The following is a 26897-nucleotide window of genomic DNA, read 5'->3' as shown; positions in this document are numbered from 1 at the left end:
TAGGTAACTTAAATGTTTCTGTCATATCCCCCCCCTATTTCACCTATTAACCAAATTTTGCAATCCATAAATCCTTAATTTATCCTCATAGAGAACTTTCCACAGATCACTCACTATGTTGGTGACTCGCCTCTGAATCCTCTCCACCACTTCTACATCTCTCAGAAACCCAGGTGACCAGACCCAAGCACAGTAATCTAGATTTGTTCTTTAATAACCAAGTAATCCTGTGAGTGACCATGGCTACTTTAGCAATATGTCTTCTAAATTTCAGCTCTCTATCTACTAAAACCCCCCAGATCCCTGTCTTCATCAATTTCCTGGAGTAGAGTTCCCTCAAGGTCTACAGCATGTAATCTTTGTATTCCAAAATGCATAACTTATGCCTTTGCATCATCGGCATACAACTGAATATCTTCTTCAAATTATTTCCTATATTATTTATGTACAAATTAAACAGCTGTAGTCCCAGCACAGAGCCCTTCATTACACCACTAGTCACCTGCCTTCTCCTGGATTCTGCTCTATATACTACTTCTTGGTATCCGTCCAGCCACCCCAATATCCTTATCACCAATTTCATATCCATCCCCATTTGTTGCAGTTTACTCAACAGAGGGATCAGAGTTCCACACGGTATCCTGTCAAAAGACTTTGCAAAATACAGTAGTATCATTGTGTAGCCATTCACTTAATCCAGTGTTTCTCAACGTGGGGCGTACGACCCCACACGGGGGGGGGGGGAATTTGAATATTTTGAATAATTCAAATATATTTTTAATATATTTGAATTACATGTACATATTTATATATATTTATATTATACTTTTTCAGAACTTAGCTGACTGTTATGCTAGAGGGGGAGGCATCAAAATCTTTGAGATGTTGAGGTGGGGCATCAAAATCTTTGAAACGTTGAGGTGGGGCATGATCTAAAAAAGGTTGAGAAACACTGAGTCTTAATCCAACTAGCTGTCGCTCAATTATAAAAAAATCGTAGATTACTAAGGCATGATTGACCCTTCACAAAGACATGCGCTCCCTCATAGAATATCATATTCTTATCCACCCATTCCCGAATGCTCTTTTTAACCAAATTTTCCAGTACTTTTACCACTACTCCTGAGATACTATAATTTGTCTATGATCTGCTACCACAGACTTAGATTCTCCTGTATGCCAGGGATTTATTTTGCCCTTCTTCCGCTCTCTTGGGACTTCACCAGAACTCAGACTTAAATTAAAAAGACTAGTCAAAGTTATCTCCATTTCCCCTGCACATTCTTGTGAAACCCAAGCCGTTATCCTATCCAATCCCACAGCTGTATTTGCATTCAGATTGTGCAATATCTTAAGTACCTTCAATTCATGAACCTCTGTTCTCACATAAGTCCTTGTCACCCTCTGTTATAACATTGTCTTTAATGGAAGCTATATCCTTGCAAAATGATCACTCAGTAGCTCAACAATTTGTCCACCTCTGTGACTGCTCTACCATCTGCACTCATTACGGTTATCCTTTGAAATTCATTCTTCCTCCTACTTTCCACATAAATGAAAAAAAACCCACTCTTATGGGGATTTCCTTTCACCTATTCAGCTAATCTCTTCTCATAATCTGATTTTGCATCCTTACCATTCTGGTCAGCTTTCTTGCTTGAGTTAGCTGGTCACATTTCTCCATCACAAGATTTTCTTTGTTTGAAGCTCGTGCTTAATGATATTACTCATCCATCTAACTCCTACCTTCCTGACCTTGGGTATACAGTATGATACTGCTTCCTCCAGATAACCCTTGACTATCCCCTATGCATATGCATTGTGAACATCCTTCCCTTGCAGATCTTTATATCATGGTGCTGCTTCAAGCTGCCTTCCTAGTTTATCATAATCACCTGCCTTGTAGTTCCACATATTATTATTATTCAGGTCTACATGGAGTCAAAAGACTCGTCGTGGGAGGTTCTTCCTAAGAAACACAGTCTATCAAGACTCATCGAGGAGAGGTTCCCCCCCCCCCCCCCGCTAAGAAACACAATGTCTATCATACCACTCCTTGAACTCATTGACCGTTCTCTCTCTCTCTCACCACTCCATCAGGCAATGCATTCCATGGTTCAACTACCCTCTATGCAAAGAAACCACTCCTCACCCTCTTGCTCACAGTTTTCTCTTGTAACTTCCAGGGATGGCCTCTTGTCATCACTCCTTCCCGCTGTTCAACCAAGCAAAAGAACTCCCTAGTGTCAACCCTGTAACCACCTTTCAACAGTTTAAAATTCTCAGTCATATCACCTCCCCTTCTTCTATCCACCAAATTCTGCAGTCCACATTCCCTTCACCGATCCTCATAACTAACATTGTACAGTACTGAAACCATCTTTGTTATCTGCCTTTGTACCCTTTCCACAGTTAATTTCTCCCCTTCAAATCCTGGGGGACCAAATCTGAAATCAATAGTCCAAGTATGGGCTGATCAGGGTCTTATACAACGGAAATTTGTGATATAACATCACACGGCTTGTTCTATTTTTAAATGATCTATTGTTATTCTTGTTGAGAGGCTTATACGCTGGTTAGACATAATAACTAATATTTAAGGAATTGACAGCGTATACTGGAAATATAGATTAAATAAACTTTAATATACACTTTCCGATATTTCGGCGAACGTCACGTTGCCATCTTCTTGGGAACTTACTAAAAAGACACGTGCACACAAGTACTAATACAACAAATGAGACTGAGGCTAGGATGCTAGCGTTTTCCTAAAGTCCTGATGGTGCCCCCTGGCGGGCTATATTGGTAGTTCTTGGCCTTTGGGCTGAAGTTCTTTTGATAAAAGTTTCCCAAATTTGGGGCAGTTTCATGCATCCAAATTTGTTGAGGTTTGGCATGTTCCTAAGGGCCGAGGCTGATTTCATGAATAGTCTTTCATACTTGAACTTGCTGCGGTGTATTACTGTGGCTTTCTTCCATCTTATTCTGTGGCGAGTATCCAGAGCATGGTCTGCAAGCCCAGAGTGGCTGTACTGGTGAAATCGGATGTAATCCTTGTGTTCTGAGATTCTGATATTTGCTGTCCTGCCTGTTTGGCCAAAGTAGGACAGTTTACAGCTGCAAGGGACCTGGTATACACCAGGTAGGTCTAGGGGAAGTGGTTGGTCTTTGGTGGAGCGGATAAGGGATGCCAGTTTTCTATGTGGTCTGTAACAGGTGGTCAAGTCATGTTTTTTTAAGATTTTATTGATTTTTTCTGAGGTGCCTCTGATGTATGGAATAGTGATGGATTTAGAGTAATCTTTTTTGTGAAGGGGAGGGGGGTGGTGGGTTGTGGATAACTGGGTTAAGTATTTTTTGGATTTTTTGGAGGGGGTAGCCGTTGGCTGAGAAAGTGTCACGGATGTGATTTAGTTCAGTGGTTAGGGCTTGATCATTAGAACAGATTATTTTTGCCCTGTTGAATAATGTTTTAATAACTCCATATTGTTGTGAGGGGGGGGGGGGATTGTTGGTGAATGTATCTGCCTGTATGGTTGGGTTTTCTATAAACTGAGAAAACCAAGGTTCCATCAGGTTGGCGGGTGACTAGTGTGTCTAGGAAGGGGAGGTTATTGTTTTCCTCTTTTTCCAGGGTGAATTTGATTCTAGGGTGTTGGTTGTTCAAGTGTGTTAGGAAGGAGAGGAGTGAATCCGGGCCATGTGGCCAAATAGCGAAAACATCATCAACATAGCGAAGCCATATGGTAGGTTTTTGTGGGGCTGAGTTTAAGGCTTTCTCTTCAAACATCTCCATGAAAAAGTTGGCCAAGGGTGGGGAAAGTGGTGAACCCATGGCTGTCCCCTCTATCTGTTTGTAGAATTTTTCCTGCCAAACGAAATAGCCTGAGTTCATTGTAAACTGAAATAGGGCTGAGATATCGGGAGGAAATTTAGCTTGGATTAGCTCTAAGGTTTCTTTGAGAGGGACATTCGTGAATAGGGAGGAGACCTATTTGGCCAAACAGGCAGGACAGCAAATATCAGAATCTCAGAACACAAGGATTACATCCGATTTCACCAGTACAGCCACTCTGGGCTTGCAGACCATGCTCTGGATACTCGCCACGGAATAAGATGGAAGAAAGCCACAGTAATACACCGCAGCAAGTTCAAGTATGAAAGACTATTCATGGAATCAGCCTCGGCCCTTAGGAACATGCCAAACCTCAACAAATTTGGATGCATGAAACTGCCCCAAATTTGGGAAACTTTTATCAAAAGAACTTCAGCCCAAAGGCCAAGAACTACCAATATAGCCCGCCAGGGGGCACCATCAGGACTTTAGGAAAACGCTAGCGTCCTAGCCTCAGTCTCATTTGTTGTATTAGTACTTGTGTGCACGTGTCTTTTTAGTAAGTTCCCAAGAAGATGGCAACGTGACGTTCGCCGAAATATCGGAAAGTGTATATTAAAGTTTATTTAATCTATATTTCCAGTATACGCTGTCAATTCCTTAAATATTAGTTATTAGATCTATTGTTAGTATTCCACCTTGTTTATATATTTTAAAAGTGTTCTTGTAGTGCCACTGAAGATGGTCTACTATTTCCAGACCAAAATATTTGGTTAATTAATTATCTTTCTTGTGTTTATGTGATTATATTATGCAGTCTTTATGTCACAAGTATCCTACATATTTCATTAATTTCTTCATTAATGGTGTATAGGAGTGTTCTCTGGTAAAGTTTTGAAAAAAGGTTAATTCTGTTATCATGCTTAGTTTTTATAACCATTTACTTTCCAGCGATGTTTTTTTTGCCTTAATTCCTGAATAGGAATGCTCTCCTATTTTGGAATTGATGCAAGAGTGGATTAAATGAACAAAGTATTACTTACATGTTGAAAAATACACACTGTTGAATAGGAATAAGGAAATGATAATCCTTCTCTAGAAAGTTGGCTTTGATATGTCCACATCTGGATTATTTTTCTCAGATCTGGTCTTGGGTTTTATGGAGATGAGAAGTTAATATTTATGCATTTTTGAAAATTATGGAGACAACTACAGTGTTTGAATAAAAACTTTAGTTTAATATAACTAAAATCTTAATTAATATAATATAACTTATTAATTAATAAGTTAATATAATTTTATTTATATATATATTTTTTTATTTATATATAATTTAATTTTATAAATTTATAATTAACTTATTAATTATAAATTAATATAACTAAAATTTTAGTTATATTAAACTAAAGTTTTTATTCAAACACGGTAGTTGTCTCCATAATTTTCAAAAATGCATTCGGATCACCATGTAAGCTTAAAAGAAAGGATTAATATTTATGGTTATCTGCTTTTGAGTCTGAAAATTATGGAGACATATTATGAATATGTCTCTGTAATTTTCTAACATTGTACAGTACTGAAACCATCTTGTAGATATAGATTGTAGATATAGATATTGTAGATAAGGATGTGCGGTGTGACCAGAAAGGATCGTCTGAGAAATGACTATGTCAGGGGAACAGTGAAAGTTACGAACTTAGGAGCAAAAATACAGGAGGCAAGGTTGAGATGGTTTGGTCATGTGATGAGGAGGAAAGAAGGGTCATGTAGATGGATGTGCAAGGAAGGCGGAAGCGTGGGCAGCCAAAGAAGAGATGGAGGGAGCTGGTAGAAGAGGACTTAAGGATGAAGAACTTGGATGTGGTGACAGCCCAAGACAGGAAGGTGTGGAGGAGACTCATTATCAACAGTGACCCCACTTAAGTGGGAGAAGCTGCAGAAGAAGAAGAAGCTTTTGAGTCTGTGGAATGCTCAGTATGAGAATAGATAGAAGGTTAGCTTTTCAGTTGCAACATTTGGTTAATAGGCAGAAACAGAAGTTATGATAGCATTATATAAGTTACGAAGAGGATTTTATAGGTTAGATGAAGCGGTCATTCTTTAGTGCATGGCAGGAGGGAAGAGAACAAGGGGACACCAAAAGTTTAATAAGAATGGTTAGCAAGAATGGTAAGGTAGAATTTTTGCTTGTGAGTGAATAACAAATGGAATAACTATAAATTCATGCATATGCCACAGTAATTAACTTTTTAATATTATATAAATATTTCATCTTAAATATCATAAGACATTATCAGTACAGTTATAAACAACAATAGGAATTACAGTAAAAAAAAAAACATTAGTGCACATACTTACATTGGAATTCCTCTATGTATACAGTATCATGTTTAAGGACTAAATACTATTGGGTTGTAACTAAATTAAATTAAAACCGATAATTTTATTTTATACAGTTGAGGATAACAATTTCTCAAACTTTTGAGATAGTGAGATAGTCATTACGGTTAAGATTGGGTCTGTGCCATAAGGCTTCAGTACTTTCTTTATACAAATACTCATGTTTATATATGGATCGATGTAGTAGCTTGGTGTGTTGCCATTAGATCCTGTGGTTACTATTTTCAATTCCATGTTGTACGAGACCAGATTTGTGAGGTTTGATAAGATGGATGTGGTCTTGATGTTCAGAGATGGTTTATTTAGAAATCTTCCTGTTTGTCCATAGTAAGACATGTTATAATGGTATGTGTCACTTTAGAATAATGGAGAATATTCCATGAAAACTATTTTAATCATTTGCTTCTCTTAAATTACAGAACTCAATTCCTTTCCTGATGAAGATCCCAAAGAAGTGTATGTAATGGAAGGAGATCCTCTCACTTTAGATTGCAATCCTCCTTCTGGTTTCCCTAAACCTACAATCTTTTGGATTATTCTGTCAAATAGTGGAGCCCTACGTAGTATAAATAGGTAAAACACAAATGCATTTTAAAATTTGAACATTATTCATGCAAGAGCATCTTTTTTTTTTTTTTTAGTTCTTTTTTATTTTATTACTTCTTTCTGGGCTTACTGCAATTTTTTAAAACTATATAATATAAGGTGCTACTATGAAGTTAGGGGAATTTGAATAGTGTGCACGAACTGGTTGCAGTACAGCCTTCTGCCACTATACGGGGTGATCAGTATCCTTTCTGAATCAGTATGCCAACAGCTGGCAAGCTGAGAGGCTGGGTTCTTGGGTCATGTGAAATTTTGTGATGCTCTTCTCCAATTGAAATGGCAGATTTTAAGAAGCAAAAAATTTGCATCAAATTTTGCATCAGCATCAAAAAATCTTCTACAGAAACCACCAAATGCTTAAGGAATCATTTGGGCTGAAAAAAGAAAAGGTCGTCAAGTTTGCCACAATGTTATCAATGTTTTTTTTTCATCCAAGGAATTGTCTGGTGGGAATTCCTCCCCTTTCTCCTGATCTAACTGCAAAATGCAAATTTTACTGTGAGGTTTTGAAGTACTTATGGAAGAGCATTTGACACAAATGTCCAGAAAAGTGAAACAATGACCAGGTTCTCCACTATGACAACATATCACTCATTATTCAACAGTTCCTGGTTTCTAAAAACATGATGCTCATTCCCCATATTCCTTATTTGCCTGACCCTTCCCCCTATAACATTTTTCTATTCCCCAAGATTTAATTCTGGCTGAAAGGGTGTTATTTTGATTCAAATGAGGAGATCCAGGCAGAATTGCATGAGATGCTCAACACAGTCACACTTGAGGACTTCTAGGGATGTTTGAAATCATGGAAAAAAACTGCTGGGATCGCTATATGTATATCCCAAAGAGACTACTTTGAATAAGATAGTGGAAACTAAGCATTAGGTTTTTTTTTTTTTTTTTATGGTCAAATTACCCAAACTTTTGGGTAGCACCTCATTTATAGAAATACTGTGTTTTCAAAGCACCATATAGTATATTTGTAACAGTAATAGATGCTTTCTCTTACATCATATCTCTAGTGAGCCTCTTGAGTACCTTACTGCATATAATTTTTTATATATCACTCTCCCCTTCTTTTCCTCTTTGTACTAGAATTGTACCAGCATAGTAGTATGCAACTGTAGTCATATAATATACTGATTGTAAAAGATTTTTATTTATTTGAATTGTGTGTGACAGTTAATAAATTTGTGTCTGGGAACAAGACACAAATGCATTAATTATAGCAGATTATCCAGCCAAATCTTTTTTGCATTAATTATTCATTCATATAGCAGACCTCCTTCATAGCATAAATATGTAAAATAGGAAATATTTTGGAGGAAAATAGGAAATATCATGTAACACTGCTTCCTTTTACTATTTTTTTATTATTTCTACTGTATCATTATCATCAGAATTCTACAGAGTTGAAAGACCCATTGAGGGAGATCCTAATTTCACACACACATCATTCATCAGACAGTGGCTTAAACACGTTTAGTATTTTTGCACATACCACACTCTCAGGGAATGCATTCCACTTTCCACAAATGCAACAAACCTGCTCTTCACTTCCTTGCTCATAGCCTTCTTATAAAACTTCTAGGGATGGCCTCATATTCTACTTCTATTTTTTTCTCTCTCCATTCTTTGAAAAAAAAAAAAAATCCTTATTATTAATATCAGACCTCCATGGAGTCAAAAGACGCACTGCAGGAGATACATGCTGTTACACACAAAGCCCATCAAACCATGCTTTAAAGTAATTTGATGTATCTGCCAGACAAAGGATTTTGCTCACAAACCCATACAAAGAACCTACTCTTTATGTCCCTACTTACAAAGGGATGTCCCTTTGTTTTAAAACCCTTCTCCCATTCTATAAATAATTTTTTCCACATCAGCCCGGTAACAACCCTTTACCAATTTAAATGATTCAAACACACACCCTCTCTTCCTCCTATTCACAAGGCTTTGCAAATGGCATTCTCTCAATCTGTCACCATATCCCAAAGACCAGTTACCACCTAAATTTTCTTTGGACCCTTTTCAATATATATATATATATATATATATATATATATATATATATATTCTCATCACCATGAAAACCAGTGGACCAAATCTGTGCACAGTAATGAATATAAGGGCTGACGAGGCCTTCACAACCTCCATTATTTCTGCACGTTAAGAACTCCAAGGTCTCTTTTCCCCACAAAATTTTCCCATCAAGTTTATACTTGAGGATGCAAAGTATACATTTTACATCCCAAAAACTTTTGTTTACCAAATTTTAGAACCTTATGCTTTGCAACATTGATATGAACTGACAATACTATACTATTTCCCACACATGCAGTCTGTTCAAGTCCTCCTGTAAGTCCACATCTGCTTGATTCCTCATCACTCTCCTCAGTTTTGTATCATTGGCAAACAGTTATATATCACCAGTTAAACCAATCTCAATGTTATTATTATTATTACGTGGCACCTCCAAGGAGTCTAAAGACTCATCAAGGGAGAGCACTCTACAATTCTCTGTCTCCACTACTCAATCCACCAACTCCAGTGAACTGCATCATCTGCACCAATGCCATCTGCTGCCCACCACTACTAGTATTTTCACAGACAATCACAAACATCCATGCCCATGGCAGGATCCAAGCCCGCAGACTTTTGGCTGGAGAGCAGATATGCCAACCAGGCCAGCAATTAGTATATCTTTAATATACTAATTGAATAACAATACTGCACTCCCATACACAACTTGCTCATACCTAGTTGCTAGTTGAGAGCGCTAATTACCTATCCAACTCACTAATGCAATTGCTATATGCAGTTCTCCAAACATTATCCCTCATTTTAGGGTCTTCTTCATACTTCAGTAAATTATCGAACAGAGTGTCATTGTTAGTACAACACTGTGGAATTTTGTGCTCTAACAGGTTAACTATTTTCTAATACAGAGTTCCACTGTTATTACAGGAAAGAATGTTGTTGCAGCCTTACAGTTAAGCACAGAATGCTGTAATATTCAAAAACAACCTTAGCACTTAAGTCATTGTAATCTTTTATTACAAATAGGAGAGTTGTCTACTAAGTAGGGGAGACAAGAGATCTGAGGTTGATGATTGATAGAAACCTGAAATTCAAGTGACATATTGCGAAGGTGGTGAAAGTAACACAGAGGATTGCTGCAATAATGAGAAGGACGCTGACCTGCAGAGATAAAAAAAAGTTATCATTCCATTGTATAAGACCCTGATCAGACCACGCTTAGACTTTGTTCTCAGATTTGGTCCCCAGGATTTGAAGGAGATAAATTAACTGTGGAAAGGGTACAGAGGTGGATAACAAAGACAGTTTGAGGATTGACTGAGGGAATGTGGACTGCAGAGTTTGGTGGATGGAAGAAGGAGAGGTGATATGATATGATTGAGACTTTTAAACTGTTGAGAGGTGGTTACAGGGTTGACACTGGGGAGTTCCTTCACTTGGTTGAACAGCGGGGAGGAGTGATGACAAGGGGGCCATCCCTGGAAGTTACGAAAGGAAACTGTGAGCAAAAGGGTGAGGAGAGTTTCTTTACATGGAGGGTGGTTGAACCGTGGAATGCATTGCTTGATGGAGTGGTGAGAGAGAGAACGGTCAATGAGTTTAAGGAGTGGTATGGTAGACTTTGTGTTTCCTAAGAAGGACCTCTTGCGATGAGTCTTTTGACTCCTTGGAGGCCTAAATAATAATAATAATAAAAATAGCTGAAGGTGATAACTCAGTAGTAAGTATATGAGAAAATCTGCATTTATATGATTAGTCTGTAATATTTTATGGATTTCTGAGGTTCTATTGCTTAAATATCAGAATTTTAATACTGGAAACCTTAAGACTCTATGCTTCTTTGATTGAAAAAAATTCTTTTTAACTTCTTTGTATTGGATAGACCAACAAAATTGCAGAGGTTTACTATATAATTGTTGTTCTTCAGCTTCTGTAATGTCTGTAATATTTATTATATAGAGCAGAGCAGGAAAGATTATCGTTTTAAGTATTATGATTTAGAAGAAAAGGAGAGTTGTCTACTTTTTCAGTCTTCTAAGGTTTCAGTGTTTTTTGTGTATAAGTTCTTTAACTGGTAATATTGGATGGGTGAAGAGAGGAATTTCAAGTATAGTGAGGGATTCTCTCTTGGGGATTAATACAAAAGATGATGCCTCTGAGATCGTATCTTCCAAACTCTTTTAATTTTGTCTTATCCGTATTAGCAGTTAGTCCACTGATTTTGCTGAATTTTTATCAAATCATCAAATAAAATATCTTATTTTTGCAAATAAGATGTCTGTTGAATCATTAGCCTTCAAAATTCGTAATGCATTGTACACATGTGCTTTTTCTTTCAGAGTAGAGAAAGATCTGTTATTCCTTGCACAGCATACAAATTGTCCACTTCTTGCAAACAATGGTTTCAAAACTAATACAAAGAGCATGGGAGCTTGCTTGCCTCCTGTTTTGAATTTTGACTGGGTTTGATAGGAACCCACAGATAAAATATATCAAAAATATCAGCTTCATTTCCATATTATTATAATAGTATCCAGTTAATTACATGGATAATTATTAGAATAATTATATGGATGTTATATTAACTTCAATAACAACTTCACATCAATGTAATTATTGTAATAATTATCCATGTAATTAACTAAGAGACGGGTAGTTGTGTTGGCACAGGCTCCTTTAATGACAGGTAGTAATCGTTTGTCCACTCCTGTTTGCTGGAAGATGTGGAACAGAGAGGAATGCCAGATATTATAAAATGCTTAAGTAAGATCCAATGAGAGTACTGCCATTAGCAGCTTTTTCATGTTAACTAGGCAGAGTAGATCATGTAGCAGAAACAAATTAAATTTTATAGGTTAGCATGTAATTCAATACACACTTGTGCGCTTTTAATTATTTATCTTATTCCTACTTTTTATCTTATTGTTGATAATGTGAAAAAAAATCTTCTAGTCAGTATTAAACAGCGAATTAAGCCACCAGTTGTTGATTAAAGTATAATCTCTGTTAGCTTTTTGAATGAGGATAGTATGGCTTGCTACAGATTAACTTGTTGTATGACCTGTAGAGAGGAAAGAAAGAGTATAACTAGAATTGGAAAAATAAAATCCTAGTTTCAATAAAGTTCTGTCCCTAGACCATCAGGTCCTGGGGATTTTCTTGTCTGACATTTTTTATAGGCTGTAGTAACTTCAACTGCTGTAATAAGTCTGTTGAGCTTATCTTGGATATGCTTATCAAGAAAAGCATTAATATTCGAGCATTACAGTTTCTCTCAGTACCGTTGTCGTCATACAGATGTTCGTTGTGTTTTTGAAGGAGTCAAGATATCTTGTATGGTGGACCTGTCTTCACCATCCACACAGAATTTTGTGATAGTCCTTTCTTCATGGAATTTATTGAACTGTCTACTATAAAAAGCAGCTAAAGGCTATGCACTAATTTCGACTGTGTTCTTTTGAAATTTGTTTCTTCCACTTGTTTCTGCCTTTCCGGTTCTGTTTCTACATTGATGTTTCTGATGATATTGTCATTCTATACCATTGTGTTGGCTTGCTATGAACTGGCTTCTTTGTTTATACAGGTCTTTTAACTTTTTCCTTTTGAGGAAAGCATATTCCTTTCTCCATTCAATCATGTTCTGTTTGGTTTTATCGATTCTTTCAATTTCAGGAATGTATCCCAGTCCCAGATAACATCATTCCAATTGGAACAGAGCATATGGAGTTTGGTGGAAATTAGATGAAGCCCTCTGGTTGGAAAGACCTAGGTTCAATTCTCGTCAGTGATGCGAGGAACCTTTATCTTGTCTCTTCAAACTAAAGGTGAGTTAGCCAGTCTCATATGGAGGTAGACGGTTTTTTTTCTCCCGGAAACTCGGGTTTTTTGTCCCTCAGAACAGGCAAACCAGCCAGTCGAACACATGCAATTTACAGACAAGAATACTTAGAGGCATAGGGGGCAACTGCCTTATCCTCATATTACGGTTAGGAAATCCAAGGATACTTGGAAGGCTGTGGGCACTTAGGTAACTGTTAAAGCCAAAGATAGGATAGGAGATTATAATCTGGCATGTTATCAAGATTCACTGTGTGAGGAAAGAAGAGATATAAAGTTGATCAAGACAGAAACCGATATCTTGATTAATGTAAGTCTAAACCTATAGATTTGGATTGAAATCCTCCATATGCTGAACAATACTTGTTGAGCATTGTCAAGTCATATTTTTTACTGTATGTATCCTAATTTTGTGACCACATTTGTACTAAAAAAGTCTGTTTTTTTAAAACTGAACAAGTACTAAAAAACAAACCCGACAAGTTTTCATTAGTCATCAGACTAACATCTTCAGGGTAAAGAGAACTAACAGTTTAATGTACAAACTATAAGAAATTATGAAAAAACAAGTTCATTTGTTGGTATTATGAACATCAAAAAAGTTCATTTAATTAAATAAAAAAAAAACTAACATCTTCAGGGGTAAAGAGATAAAGCATAAAGATAAAGCAAATTCAAAGAGGCAGCAAATATGATTAAAATTCCTACACAATGCAACAAAAACCAAGGTTTGATTTTAAATCAAGTTTGGTCATCATTTATTAAAAATTTACCCAGTTCAGACCTCGGACAGAGTGAAAGTGAACCACAGAACACAACATCAAATAGCATTGTTTCCAGCTAATACGGATTAACAATTGTATAGATGTTGTTAGTTTTTTTTTTTTAACAAACTTTTTTGATGTTCATAATACCAACAAATGAACTTGTTTTTTCGTAATTTCTTATAGTTTGTGCTTTAAACTGTTAGTTCTCTTTACCCCTGAAGATGTTAGTCTGACGACTAATGAAACTTGTCGGGTTTGTTTATTAGTGCTTGTTTAGTTTTAAAAAACAGTTTTTTTTTTTAAAAAATAAAAATGTGGTCACAAAACCGGAATAATTCAATTGAACTTCTTAACCACAAAAACCTTTGCATGATTGTATGTATCTTAGTTTACCACTCCTGGGGTCACCTCCTGTTTTCTCTAATGTGGAGTTCCTTAGATTTCCAATCTCTAGCTGTTATGATATAGTGGTCACCATATAAGTATGGCTTATATGGTGACCTTCAGAAATAACTTTCATCTAACTGTTCCAATGTATGGAGCATATATATTTATAAACTTTATTACACATCCATATTTCTACTCTGTTGTTAAGATTCACCCTTCTTCATAGCTTTGAATGTTTAAGAATGACCCAAGAAGGGGATTGAAGAATAAAATTCCCTACTCCGGCCCTATTACATCTTCAAAAGCTCCAATGAGACAGAAGTAGGTATCTATCTGTTAAGGATTTTAGATCCATATGTCTGCAGAAATATGTCTCTTGGAGAAGAAAGAACCTGATATTATCGTGTAGGAACAGAACTGTGGAATCCTCATACATTTAATGAGATGCAGAAGGGATGATATGATTAAAAGTATAATTGGAGATTATACTAGATTTTGAATGAATCTGATGAGGGCTCCAATTTGTGAAGGAGCAATCGTGTATCCTGCTTCTTATAAATTTAGCTATTTGCAGTTCCTGACCATCATTTCAGTTTTATAGCTACTGTTCTTGATTTGGAGATTAGTTATTTTCTTGTCATATAGATAGTCATCATGATAAGAGAATTTTTTGTCAGTGATTTTGTTATTTTTTTCTTAAATTGTATGAAATGGTTCCTCATAATCCAGAAATTCTTCTAAGTGTGAGTTTATGATCCACAACATTCTCCATCTTATTATTATTATGATTATTGTACAATACATGGAGTCAACAGACTCATGGTGGGAGATTCATTCAACTGACAACAAATCTATCATACTGAATTTTAAAATTATTAATACTCCCTGTATTAACAACACATCCTATCCACCAAACTTCGCAATCCACATTTCTTCAAACTCTCTCCATAACCAGTATTAGTGTCCTGATATTGTCTTTGTCAATTGTCTCTGAACCAAGCCTCCAATGTTTCCACACCACCTTGAAAACCAGGTGATGAAATCCCAGCACAATAATCCAAGCGTGGTCTGACCAGTGCTTTATACCATGACACAATTGTGTCACCATATAAAGTATCACAGCTACACTATAATGTCCAGTCTTTCCAACACTTGCAGTGTGCCCTCTAATGTTCAGTCTACTATCAAACTATCACTCCGAAATCTCAAATGTCATCCACTTCCTATTTTTAGAGGAACCTGTGGCATAGCATAATCATTAAAAACAACACGTAAGTCCACAGTAATAACTTTAATTAATAAATAAAGTAGATATTTCGTACTAAAGCTAATAGTACATCTTCAGTGTTACAGATAGGAATAGAATACAAGTAACGAACATTCGGTGGATCACCTATTAAAATACAATGTTGTCGCGAGCTAGGAAATGAAAGAAATTAATAAATAATTAATATTTAAGATAATTAGTTTTTTAATGATTACATAAAATAAAAGTCTCCCAGATCTTCGAGAGAGACAGAGAGAGGCAATCATTTCGATTTAAATTCGGTCGGTGTAAAATAGCTTCACATCTTTCTTTAAAGAGGCATTCATATTTGAACCTGCATCTATGAAGGAGAATAGCTTTATCCCACTGGATATTATGGGTAGTGGTAATACTGTGTTGTGCTAGACCAGACTTCTGAGGTTTGTTATAATCAATGTAATATTGATGTTCTTTAATTCTTTTTTCCACAGAACGGCCAGTTTGTCCAAAATAAGAAACATTGCAATCACAAGGAATTTGGTAAATGCCAGCCAAAAACAGAGATGACAGTTTATCTTTTGTGGAAGGCAGTAAGGAAGAAATTTTGTTGATGGGAATATAAGTGGGAATCAATTGGTACTTTTTTTTAAAATTCTACCTATAGGTTCTGAGATTCCTGGAATGTAGGGGATTGGAACTCTGCGAACTGTTGAAGAAACCTCAGGTATTGGAACATAAGATTCAATTATATGTTGGATTTGATTACGGTGGTAATTATTAGATTCCATTAACTTTTTAATGATGGAAAGTTTTTGTGTAAGATTTCTGGAGAAGAGCAAACTTTATGTGCCCTATTAATTAGAGATTTAAGAATGCCAAATTTTTGAGATGTGTGGTGAGCAGACTTTTTATGCCAGTAAATGTGGGCTTTCGAAAGATGCTTGTAGATAAGGTACCAGAAGAAGTTCGAGTAAGCAGGCTGTCCAAAAATGATAAAGTACCAGCATTTTCCTTTTCCATGGTGAATTGGATACGAGGATGAAGGCTATTTATCTGTTGTAGAAAGCTCATCTTCAGTATGTGACCAAACGGCAAAAACATCATCGACATAACGATACCAAAGAGATGGTTGAGGGTGAATGGATGAAAACATAGTCTCTTCGAATTGTTTCAAAAAATAGTTAGCCAAAGGACTACCCATGGCAGTACCTTCAACTTATTTTTCCAACTAAAATAACCTGAGTGGATAACAAATTCGAAAATCTTTGCGATATCTGGAGGGTATGACTGTGTCGGCTAATGGGATATTGGTAAACAGAGATACAATGTCGAAATTGACTAACAACTCAGACTCTTTGATTTTTAAATCCTTGATTTTTTTCAGGAAATCTGTTGAATTTTTTATGTAGGATCTGGAATGTCCAGTGAGAGCACTTAAAGAATGAGACAAGACTTCTGCAATTCGATAAGTAGGAGAATCAATGCAATTCATGATTGGTCATACTGGGTAGCCTTCTTTATGGATTTTCGGGAGACCATATAGACAGGGAGATCTTCCAAAGTAGGTGCGTAATTTATCCACATAATTTGGGTCCCAACTGATGACCTCATCAAGTAATTTATTTAATTGTTTAATCTGTGAATTTGTAGGATTATGCATGATCTCTTTGTAGGTAGAGGTGTCTTCTAAAAGACTGGATACTTTTGTCTCATAGTCTTATTCATGATTACAATAGCTTTTCCTTTATCGGCCTTAGAAATAGATATATTATTATCTCTTCCGAAAGAAGTTAGACGTTTGATTTCAGCATTTGATAAATTGCATGGAGTTAATTTGCTTTTAAATAACGAAGTCGCAACTTCAAAACGAAGTTTATTAGCATCGTCGCTAGAAAGTCCAGACAGATTGCGTTCTATATTATATAAAATGTCAAGATACGGAATGCGTGTAGGAATAACTGCAAAATCAAGGCCTTTTGAACCTGCATCCATTTTTTAGTAGAAGTGATGTCAGAGGTTAAGTTTTTCTTTTGCCTGTGATATAAAGAATTATATTTTTGCATAAGTCTGTGAAACTTTCTTTTGTAAGAACGAGTTACAGATTTCTTTGATAAACGAAGAACAATATTTAGTAATTCATCATTAAGAACAGTTGAAATTTCTTCATAGAGATCCAAAATTGACTTGATATTAGAAGCTAATTCTTTTTTGGCAGTACGAAGTTGGATATGAATTAAGGAGAAACTTGCACGAATGTAAACAGAGTGGGCTCCAGGAGACCGAATTGTTTTTTTAAACCTAGCAAATGTAGGAATAACTTGCGTATCACGACATTTTTTGAGGAAGGAAATACGTGCTCGAAGTTTACCTTGTAAAGTTTTTTTGAAACAATTCGAAGAGACTACGTTTTCATCTATTCACCCTCAACCATCTCTTTGGTATCGTTATGTCGATGATGTTTTTGCCGTTTGGTCACACACTGAAGATGAGCTTTCTGCAACAGATAAATAGCCTTCATCTTCATATCCAATTCACCATGGAAAAGGAAAATGCTGGTACTTTATCATTTTTGGACATCCTGCTTACTCGCTTCTGGTACCTTATCTTCAAGCATCTTTCAAAAGCCCACATTTACTGGCAGATACATTCATAAAAAGTCTGCTCACCACACATCTCAAAAATTTGGCATTCTTAAATCTCTAATTAACAGGGCACATAAAGTTTGCTCTTCTCCAGAAATCTTCCGAAAGAACTTTCCATCATTAAAAAGTTAATGGAATCTAATAATTGCCACCCTAATCAAATCCAACATATAATTGAATCTTATGTTCCAATACCTGAGGTTTCTTCAACAGTTCGCAGAGTTCCAATCCCCTACATTCCAGGAATCTCAGAACCTATAGGTAGAATTTTAAAAAAGTACCAATTGATTCCTACTTATATTCCTATCAACAAAATTTCTCCCTTATTGCCTTCTACAAAAGATAAACTGTCATCCCGGTTTTGGCTGGCATTTAGCAAATTCCTTGTGATTGCAATGTTTCTTATTTTAGACAAACTGGCTGTTCTGTGGAAAAAAGAATTAAAGAACATCAATATTATATTGATTATAACAAACCTCAGAAGTCTGGTCTAGCACAACACAGTATTACCACTACCCATAATATCCAGTGGGATAAAGCAATTCTCCTTCATAGATGCAGGTTCAAATATGAATGCCTCTTTAAAGAAAGATGTGAAGCTATTTTACACCGACCGAATTTAAATCGAAATGATTGCCTCTCTCTCTTTCGAAGATCTGGGAGACATTTTATTTTATGTAATCATTAAAAAACTAATTATCTTAAATATTAATTATTTATTAATTTCTTTCATTTCCTAGCTCGCGACAACATTGTATTTTAATAGGTGATCCACCAAATGTTTGTTAGTTGTATTCAATTCCTATCTGTTTGTAACACTGAAGAAGTACTATTAGTTTTAGTATGAAATATTTACCTTTTTTGCTTAAGACTGCACGGAAGAAGACAGAGAGAGGAAAAATAGTGTGTGTGTTGCCTAGGTATGAAAATGATGAGCTGAGCAGAAGAGCGGTGATATTGAATGGCATAATAGCGAGAATGTGTGACAAGAGAGGACTGGTATATGTGGATGCTTGGAGTGCGTTTGAAGAAAGAGAGGAATTGTATGCAAGAGACCGTTTACATTTGAATGAGGAAAGATGTAGGCATCTGGAGAGATTGCTGTTCTGAACGAGTCAGTGTATCCCAGGGAGGATGATAGCAGGGGTGGCCTCTTGTGGGAATGGATACTTGGGAGAAGGGAGACAATGTCAGGTAACACTGAGCCCAGTAGAGTCTAGAAGGGATAATGCTGGGTATAGAAACAATGGCATTTATATGCTTTATACTAATGCCAGGAGTATCCGGAATAAGGGAGAGGAATTGGTGGCGCAGATAGCATCAGCCTGGCCAAAAATTATTGTGATCACTGAGACGTGGTTAACAGAAGGGGATATAACAACAAGAATAGAAGTCGCTGGGTATAGCATTTTTCATCAGGATAGGAGGGGAAAGCGTGGTGGTGGGGTACTGCTTATGATAAGTGATGACCTATGTCCTCTAAGAGTGGAGAATTTGGAAGGAAGTGAGACAAATGATTTTGAGAGCATATGGTGTGAGGTAGAGGTAGGCAAGACAGGATATTTAGTGGGGTGTTGCTACAGACCCAGGAGCACAGAGGATGGGGACCAGGAGATGTTTAGACAGCTAAGTTTGGCAAGTGCAAGAAGAATGATTGTTATGGGAGATTTTAACTTCAGTAGTATAAATTGGAGAGAGGAAGATGCATGTAGCAATAGGGGAATGGAATTTCTAGAATTCTTGAGGGACAAATGTCTTAGGCAACATGTAACAGAGGGAACAAGAGGTTCAAAAGTTTTGGATTTGGTTATAGCATCAGAAGATTTGGTAATAACTGAGTTGACGTCTCTCCCACCAGTTGGAGAGAGTGACCATATGGTGTTGACTTGGAAAATGAATAGACATGCAGGAGTATCAAAGAGACGGGAACTTATGTGGAATTATAATGCAGGTGATTATAATAGTCTTAGACGTCAACTTCGGGAAGTTTCATGGAGGGAGGAATTGGAAGGCCGGGATATCACTAGTGCATGAGAAATTGTGAAAGAATATTTGTTATCAGCAATGGTAAATTGTATACCACGAGTGAAGAAGAGGATGCAATTTGGAGTAAAGTGAATGACAAACAATATTAAACAGGAATTGCATGCAAAAAAGAGGCTATGGAAGAGATATAAGGAGACAGGTGAAGAGATGCATGAGGAATATAAGACACAGGCCAGAAGAATGACTAGTGTGGTAAGGAAATCGAAACTGGAATATGAGAGGAAATTGGCCCTAAGTTCCAAAGAAAATCCTAGGGAAATTTTTAGCTATGTCACCAGTAGGAGGAGAAATGACTGTGGAAGAATGATATTGTGGGATAAAAATGGGAATAGAGTGACTGATGCAGAGGACATAGTGGAATTGTTCAATGACCACTTTATTGGAGTATTTCATCCTGGAGGAGTCAGTTTTAATACTAGAGCGGTAGAGCAGGTTCGATATTTATAGGTACAGGAGGAGAGTATGTTTCAAATACTGAGTACGCTGGATATCAGTAAAGCTGTGGTACTGGATGGTATTTCATCACGAGTTTTGAGAGAATGTGCTAGGGAATTGACAGTGCCTTTAACATGGCTTTTCAATGAAAGTCTGGCTTTGGCAAAGGTGCCCAGGGAATGGAAGGAAGGTAAGATAGTGCCATTGCATAAGGGTGGTAACAGACTGGAAGTGTCTAATTATAGGCCAGTCTGTGTGTCATCAGTAGCTGTTACGATCTTGGAGAAAATAGTGAGGGACCGTATACAGCATTGGGCAGATGAGGGTAATGTTATCTGTGAGAATCAACATGGATTTGTGAAAGGACGCTCTTGTTTTAGCAATATGCTAGCCTTTTATAATAAAGTTACAAGAACATTAGATGAGGGAAAGGCATATACTGCAATTTTTTTAGACTTGGCGAAGGCATTTGACAGGGTGCCACATGATAAGCTGATTTTTAAGTTGTAGCACATGGGTCTGGATGTCAGATTGGTCAACTGGATTCAGGATTGGCTGTCTGATAGGTATCAGAGAGTTGTTTATCGTGGAGCAGTTTCAAGGAGGCAGAGGGTTACAAGTGGGGTCCCACAGGGCTCAGTACTAGGACCTATATTGTTTAACCTTTATATCAATGACATAGCCAGTGGATTGCAGGGGGATATTCAGTTGTTTACGGATGATGCGAAGCTGGGAAGGATTATTAGTAATAGTGCAGATGTGGTAGCCCTGCAAGAGGATTTAAATAAGCTAAATAGATGGGCAAATGAATGGGGATATCGGTTTAGTGCAACAAAATGTAAGTTCTTGAGGTTTGGGATACATCGATGGGATGCTGCATACTCTATGGGAGGAGTTATACTGGAGGAAGTAGGGGAGACAAGAGATCTGGGGTTGATGATTGATAGAAACCAGAAGTTTAGGGGACATATTCAAAGGTGGTGAAGGTAACACAGAGGATTGCTGCTATTATGAGAAGGACACTGACCTTCAGAGATAAGAGGGTTATCATTCCGTTGTATAAGTCTCTGATCAGACCACACTTCGACTATTGTTCTCAGATTTGGTCCCCAGGATTTGAAGGGGATAAATTAACTGTGGAAAGGATACAAAGACGGATGACAAAGATGGTTTCAGGACTGTACAAGGATAGTTATGAGGATCGGCTGAGAGAATGTGGACTACAGAGTTTGGTGGATAGAAGGAGAGGTGATATGATTGAGACTTTTAAACTGTTGAGAGGTGGTTACAGGGTTGACACTGGGGAGTTCTTTCACTTGGTTGAACAACGGGAAGGAGTGATGACAAGAGGCCATCCCTGGAAGTTACGAAAGGAAACTGTGAATAAGAGGGTAAGGAGTGGTTTCTTTGTGTGGAGGGTGTTTGAGCCGTGGAATGCATTGCCTGATGGAGTGTTGGGAGCGAGAATGGTCAGTGAGTTTAAAGAGTGGTATGATAGACTTTGTGTTTCTTGGGGGGGGACCTCCCCTCAATGAGTCTTGACAGACTTTATGTCTTAGGAAGGACCTCCCTCGATGATTCTTTTGACTCCTTGGAGGCCTGAATAATATTAATAATAATTTATTAATTAAAGTTATTACTGTGGACTTACGTGTTGTTTTTAATAATCATCCACTTCCTGCAGTACAGCACCATCAATATATTACACAGCCTGCAATCCAAAATGCAATATCTTGCACTTGATTATCTTGATCGACCTCTGTTTCACTCAGGATTTCTCCATGAGTGCAGGTCACAAAGATGCCTCCAATGATCTCGATCTTGAGCCTCTCTTTTCCATGTTATACCCATAGATTTCACTAGTGGATCTTCCCATCTTGTAGGTGAACTTCCAGGTTTTCTCTTTATTCTTGGTTGCGAGTTGAGTATTCTATATGTCCATCTGTTATCTCTGAGTCTGGCTATGTGACCTGCCCATCTCATCTTTCTTTCATATACTGCAGTTACCACATCTTTTATGCCTGATCTCTTTCTTAGTTCCGTGTTTCTAACATGTTCCATTTTGCTGATGTTACAAATCCTGCATTCTATTGCACACTGAGTTATTCTGAGAGAGAGTCTTCTTCTTTTCTTGTCATGTTCCATGTTTCTGATCCATATGTGAGTGATGAAAGAATGTCACTATTAAATAGTTTTGCCTTCGCAGAGATGTCAAGATTTGGATCAGTAAGTGTTTCTTTTAGTCTGTTGAATGATAGCCATGCAGCTTTCTTTCTTTTTGCTAGTTCATCTTGCACTTATTGATATTAAAATTGTAACTCCACTCCTTTGTCCAAGTTAAAAGTCTATTCAAATCTTCCTGAAGAGAGAATAGACATCAGCAATGCTACTTATAATTCTCCCCAACTTTGCATCATTAGTAAATAACAGAAGATCCCCAAGTCAGTCAACATAATGTATCATTCACGAACAAGTTAAACAGCAATGACCCAAGAACAGAATTCTGGGTTCACACGTTGTAATTTACCAAATACTTTTGCTAATTCCAAGAATATCACTGTATATAATTCTCCCTTATCTAACATATTCGTCACTTCTCATAAAATGCAAGTGAATTGCTAAAACAAAACGTATCCTTTACAAATGAATGCTAACCATTATAAAGAATGCTATATTCATCAGCACAGTCTTGTGTTCTATTCCTAACCAATCTTTCTGATAGCTTGACTACAAATGCAGTTATACAGACTCATATATAATTTGAAACTTCTGTCATAGAACCATACTTGTGGAGTGGTACTATTTTGCCTTCTTTTCATTTCTTTGGAACTTTATATTCTGCAAGGCTTTCATAAAATAACCAGCTAAAGGACAAAACTAGTGTTGTGCACATTCCTTAAGAATATGTGACAATATCCATTCCCACAGCCTTATTAATACCTGATCCAATCAACACCTGATACACCTCTGATTCTTTTACTTCTGATTCTCCTAATATTTGTCTCCTGTATGCTGCTCAGCTTCATTTACACCGGTATGGTACATGCTGATAAAGTGCTCACTATCAGCACATTATCAGCATATAAAGTTATTAATAATCAAGTATTACTAAATGGTCATTCAATAATTCCACTATACCCTTTGCAATGATCACTCTGCTGCCATGACTATCTGCCAGCATCAACTTGCCATAATTATTCTTTCTCTTTTTTCTATATAGCAGAAGAATTTCCTACATTTAATCTTGGCCTGACCAGCCAATCTAAGCTCGTACTGCACCTTTTCTTTCTTTACCATGTTCTTCACAATATGTGTGACAATATTTTATCCATTCCCGCAGCCTTATTAATACCTGATCCAATCAACACCTGATATACCTCTGATTCTTTCACTTCCAATTCTCCTAATACTTGCCTCCTATATGCTGCTCAGCTTCATTTACAACAGTATAGTATATGCTGATAAAGTATTAACATTAACTGGTCTGTACTTTATACTCTTCACGGATCTCCACCAACTGTATTGTACCTCCTCCATAGCATTTTATTTTCCAACAGCTTGCTTGATTTCATGGTTCATCAATTTCACTCCTATGCTATTTACTTGCTTAACCCCTGTTATGCAGTTATACACTGCTTGTGTAAGATATTGCCTTATGAATTTCCATGCACTGTCAACATCTTTCAAGCACAGCTCATCTACTCAATGTTTTGATGTTGGTTAACTACAGAGCTTCCATTAATCATCCCTTATAATTCCACTTTTTTGGGAATGTCAATACCTAATAAGAGATCTGGGGGTGATAGTGGATAAGGATCTGAAATTTAGGGGACACATAGCCAAAATTGTGAAGACAACACAAAGGCTTCTGGGAATGATGTGGAGGACACTGATGTGTAGAAGTAGGGAGATTCTTGTTCCATTGCATGAGGCTTTGATTAGGCCACACATGGACTGTTGTGTCCATGTGTGGCCTAATTGGCTCTTACTCTTCTGGAATTTTTGGGCTACTCTCAGGTTGATACTTTTGTGCATGTTTTGTGATTTTATCAAGTATAGTTTGTTTGAAAGTGCCTCCATGTTAAACTGACTTAGAACATCTATGGACTCTTCTTTATTTGCTTTCAACGTATATGCTATTCTAATAGATTTTACCAGTGCTCCTAACTCTTTTGGTAAAAGTTTTAAAATGACAAGCAGTAATGTGATGTTGTGTTCAGAATTTTTGCATTTCTGAGAGAGATTAAGACACTTTTATGTCCAATCTCTAGACAGTTAAAACATTTTACTGTCTAGAGACAAATTTATACAGACAAATCGGCCCTTCAGAACACATGCAATTTACAGACATAGCTTACTAGTTGTGGTGGTGGTGGAGGTGGGCGGTAGATGGCGTTGACAGAGATGATTCGTAATAGAGGTTCGGTGTAGTAGTTGAGACAGTTGTAGGTGTCCTCCAGTGATGAGTCTTCAGACTCCTTGGGGATGTCAGGAATAATAATAATAATTTAGCCTCAGGGGCAGTTGCTTCTGAAGCAATCCTATGAACCACAATGCAGGCACTGTCTCGGCATTATGGGATGGTTTACCATCATAACTCAAGTTGTACTGAGGTTGACAAAATTTGGTAAAGGGGGGGGGGGTCTTCACATTCATTGTGAAGATGACCTCACCAGAAAACCAGTTGGGATTTTTTCTTGAGATACCCTTTCTTATGTTATTGATATTATCCCATCAATGATTTCATCACTATTTTCTAATATTCTATTGGAAATCTTTCAATTTTCACTGTTCTAACTTAGCTCCTACCATTATAGGGATTAATATGAAATAAAATCCTGTAATAGTTTATTTTCCATATCTTTAAGTAGAACAAAATATTTGATTCCACCATGCTGCATGAAAGAGTAAATCTTTCTAGCTCTTCACATCCTGTAATTTCAATTTCTAGAGTTTGCATCCTTGGAAGAAATTATTATTATTATTATTATTATTATTATTATTATTATTATTATTATTATTCAGGCCTCCTTTGAGTCAAAAGACTCATCGTGGGAGGTCCTTCCTAAGAAACACAAAGTCTATCAAGACTCATCGAGGCGAGGTCCCCCCAAAGTCTACCATACCACTGCTTAAACTCATTGACCGTTCTTGCTCTCACTACTCCATCAGGCAATGCATTCCATGATTCAACCACCCTCCATGCAAAGAAACCACTCCTCACCCTCTTGCTCACAGTTTCCTTTTGTAACTTCCAGGGATGGCCTCATGTCATCACTCCTTCCCGCTGTTCAACCAAGAGAAAGAACTCCTCAGTATCAACCCTGTAACCACCTCTCAACAGTTTAAAAGTCTCAATCATATCACCTCTCCTTCTTCTATCCACCAAACACTGGTCCACATTCCCTCAGCTGATCCTCATAACTATCATTGTACAGTCCTGAAACCCTTTTCACAGTTAATTTATGCCCTTCAAATCCTGGGGACCAAATCTGAGAACAATAGTCTTAATGTGTCTAATCAGGGTCTTATACAACGGAATGATAACCGTTTTATCTCTGCAAGTCAGCATCCTTCTCATTATTGCAGCAATCCTCTGTGTTATCTTCACCACCTTTGCAATATGTCCTCTAAATTTGAGGTTTCTATCAATCATCAACCCCAGATCTCTTGTCTCCCCTACTTCTTCCAGTATAACTCCTCCCATAGAGTATGCAGTGTCCCATCGATGTTTCCCAAACCTCAAGACCTTACATTTTGCTGCATTAAACTGACAACCCCATTCATTTGCCCTTCTATCTAGCTTATTCAAATCCTCTTGCAGGGCTGCTGCATCTGCACTATTACTAATAATCCTTCCCAGCTTCACATCATCCGCAAACAACTGAATATCCCCTTGCAATCCACGGACAATGTCATTGATATAAAGGTTAAAAAATATAGGTCCCAGTACTGACCCCTGTGGAACCCCACTTGTAACCTTCTTCCTCTTTGATATTGCTCCACGATAAACAACTCTCTGATACCTATCGGACAGCCAATCCTGAATCCAGTTGACCAATCTGACATTCAGACCCATGTGCTGCAACTTAAACATCAGTTTATCATGTGGCACCCTGTCAAATGCCTTCGCTAAGTCTAGGAAAATGGCAGTATGCCTTTCTCTCATCTAATGCTCTTGTAACTTTATCATAAAAGGCTAGCATATTGCTAAAACAAGAGCACCTTCACAAATCCATGTTAACTCTCACTGATAACATTACCCTCATTTGCCCAATGCTGTATATGGTCCCTCACTACTTTCTCCAAGATCTTTCTAACTACTAATGACACACAAACTAGCCTATAATTAGACACTTCCAGTCTGCTACTGCTCTTATGCAATGGCACTATCTTACCTTCCTTCCATTCCATGGGCTCCTTTCCCACAGCCAGACTTTCATTGAAAAGCCAGGTCAAAGGCACTGTCAGTTCCCTAGCACATTCTCTCAAAACTTGTGGTGAAATACCATCCAGTACCACAGCTTTACTGATATCCAGCGTACTCAGTATTTGAAACATACTCTCCTCCTGTACCTATAAATATCGAACCTGCTCTTCCGCTCTAGTATTAAAACTGACTCCTCCAGGATGAAATACTCCAATAAAGTGTT

At 37.2% G+C, this 26897-nt stretch overlaps 1 protein-coding gene across 4 annotated transcripts in view; it reads left to right on the top strand.

Moving 5' to 3' along the window:
- LOC150106214 (neuroglian-like) overlaps positions 1-26897 on the top strand; it is an 888579-nt gene that overhangs the window by 313017 nt on the left and 548665 nt on the right. For all 4 annotated transcript variants that reach the window (XR_016548353.1, XM_090393042.1, XM_090393040.1 and 1 more), the window contains one exon: positions 6655-6808. Coding sequence is in view for 3 of the 4 variants with exons in the window: in XM_090393042.1 (XP_090249168.1) it covers positions 6655-6808 (154 nt within the window). In the remaining variant the exon portion in view is untranslated. The remainder of the gene's footprint in view (positions 1-6654; positions 6809-26897) is intronic.

This window comes from Typopeltis vanoorti, chromosome 5 (assembly GCF_054136105.1).
Source record: "Typopeltis vanoorti isolate ZY-2024b chromosome 5, IOZ_Tvanoo_1.0, whole genome shotgun sequence".
NCBI classification, from domain to species: domain Eukaryota; kingdom Metazoa; phylum Arthropoda; class Arachnida; order Uropygi; family Thelyphonidae; genus Typopeltis; species Typopeltis vanoorti.
This window is presented reverse-complemented; position numbering and strand designations above follow the sequence as displayed.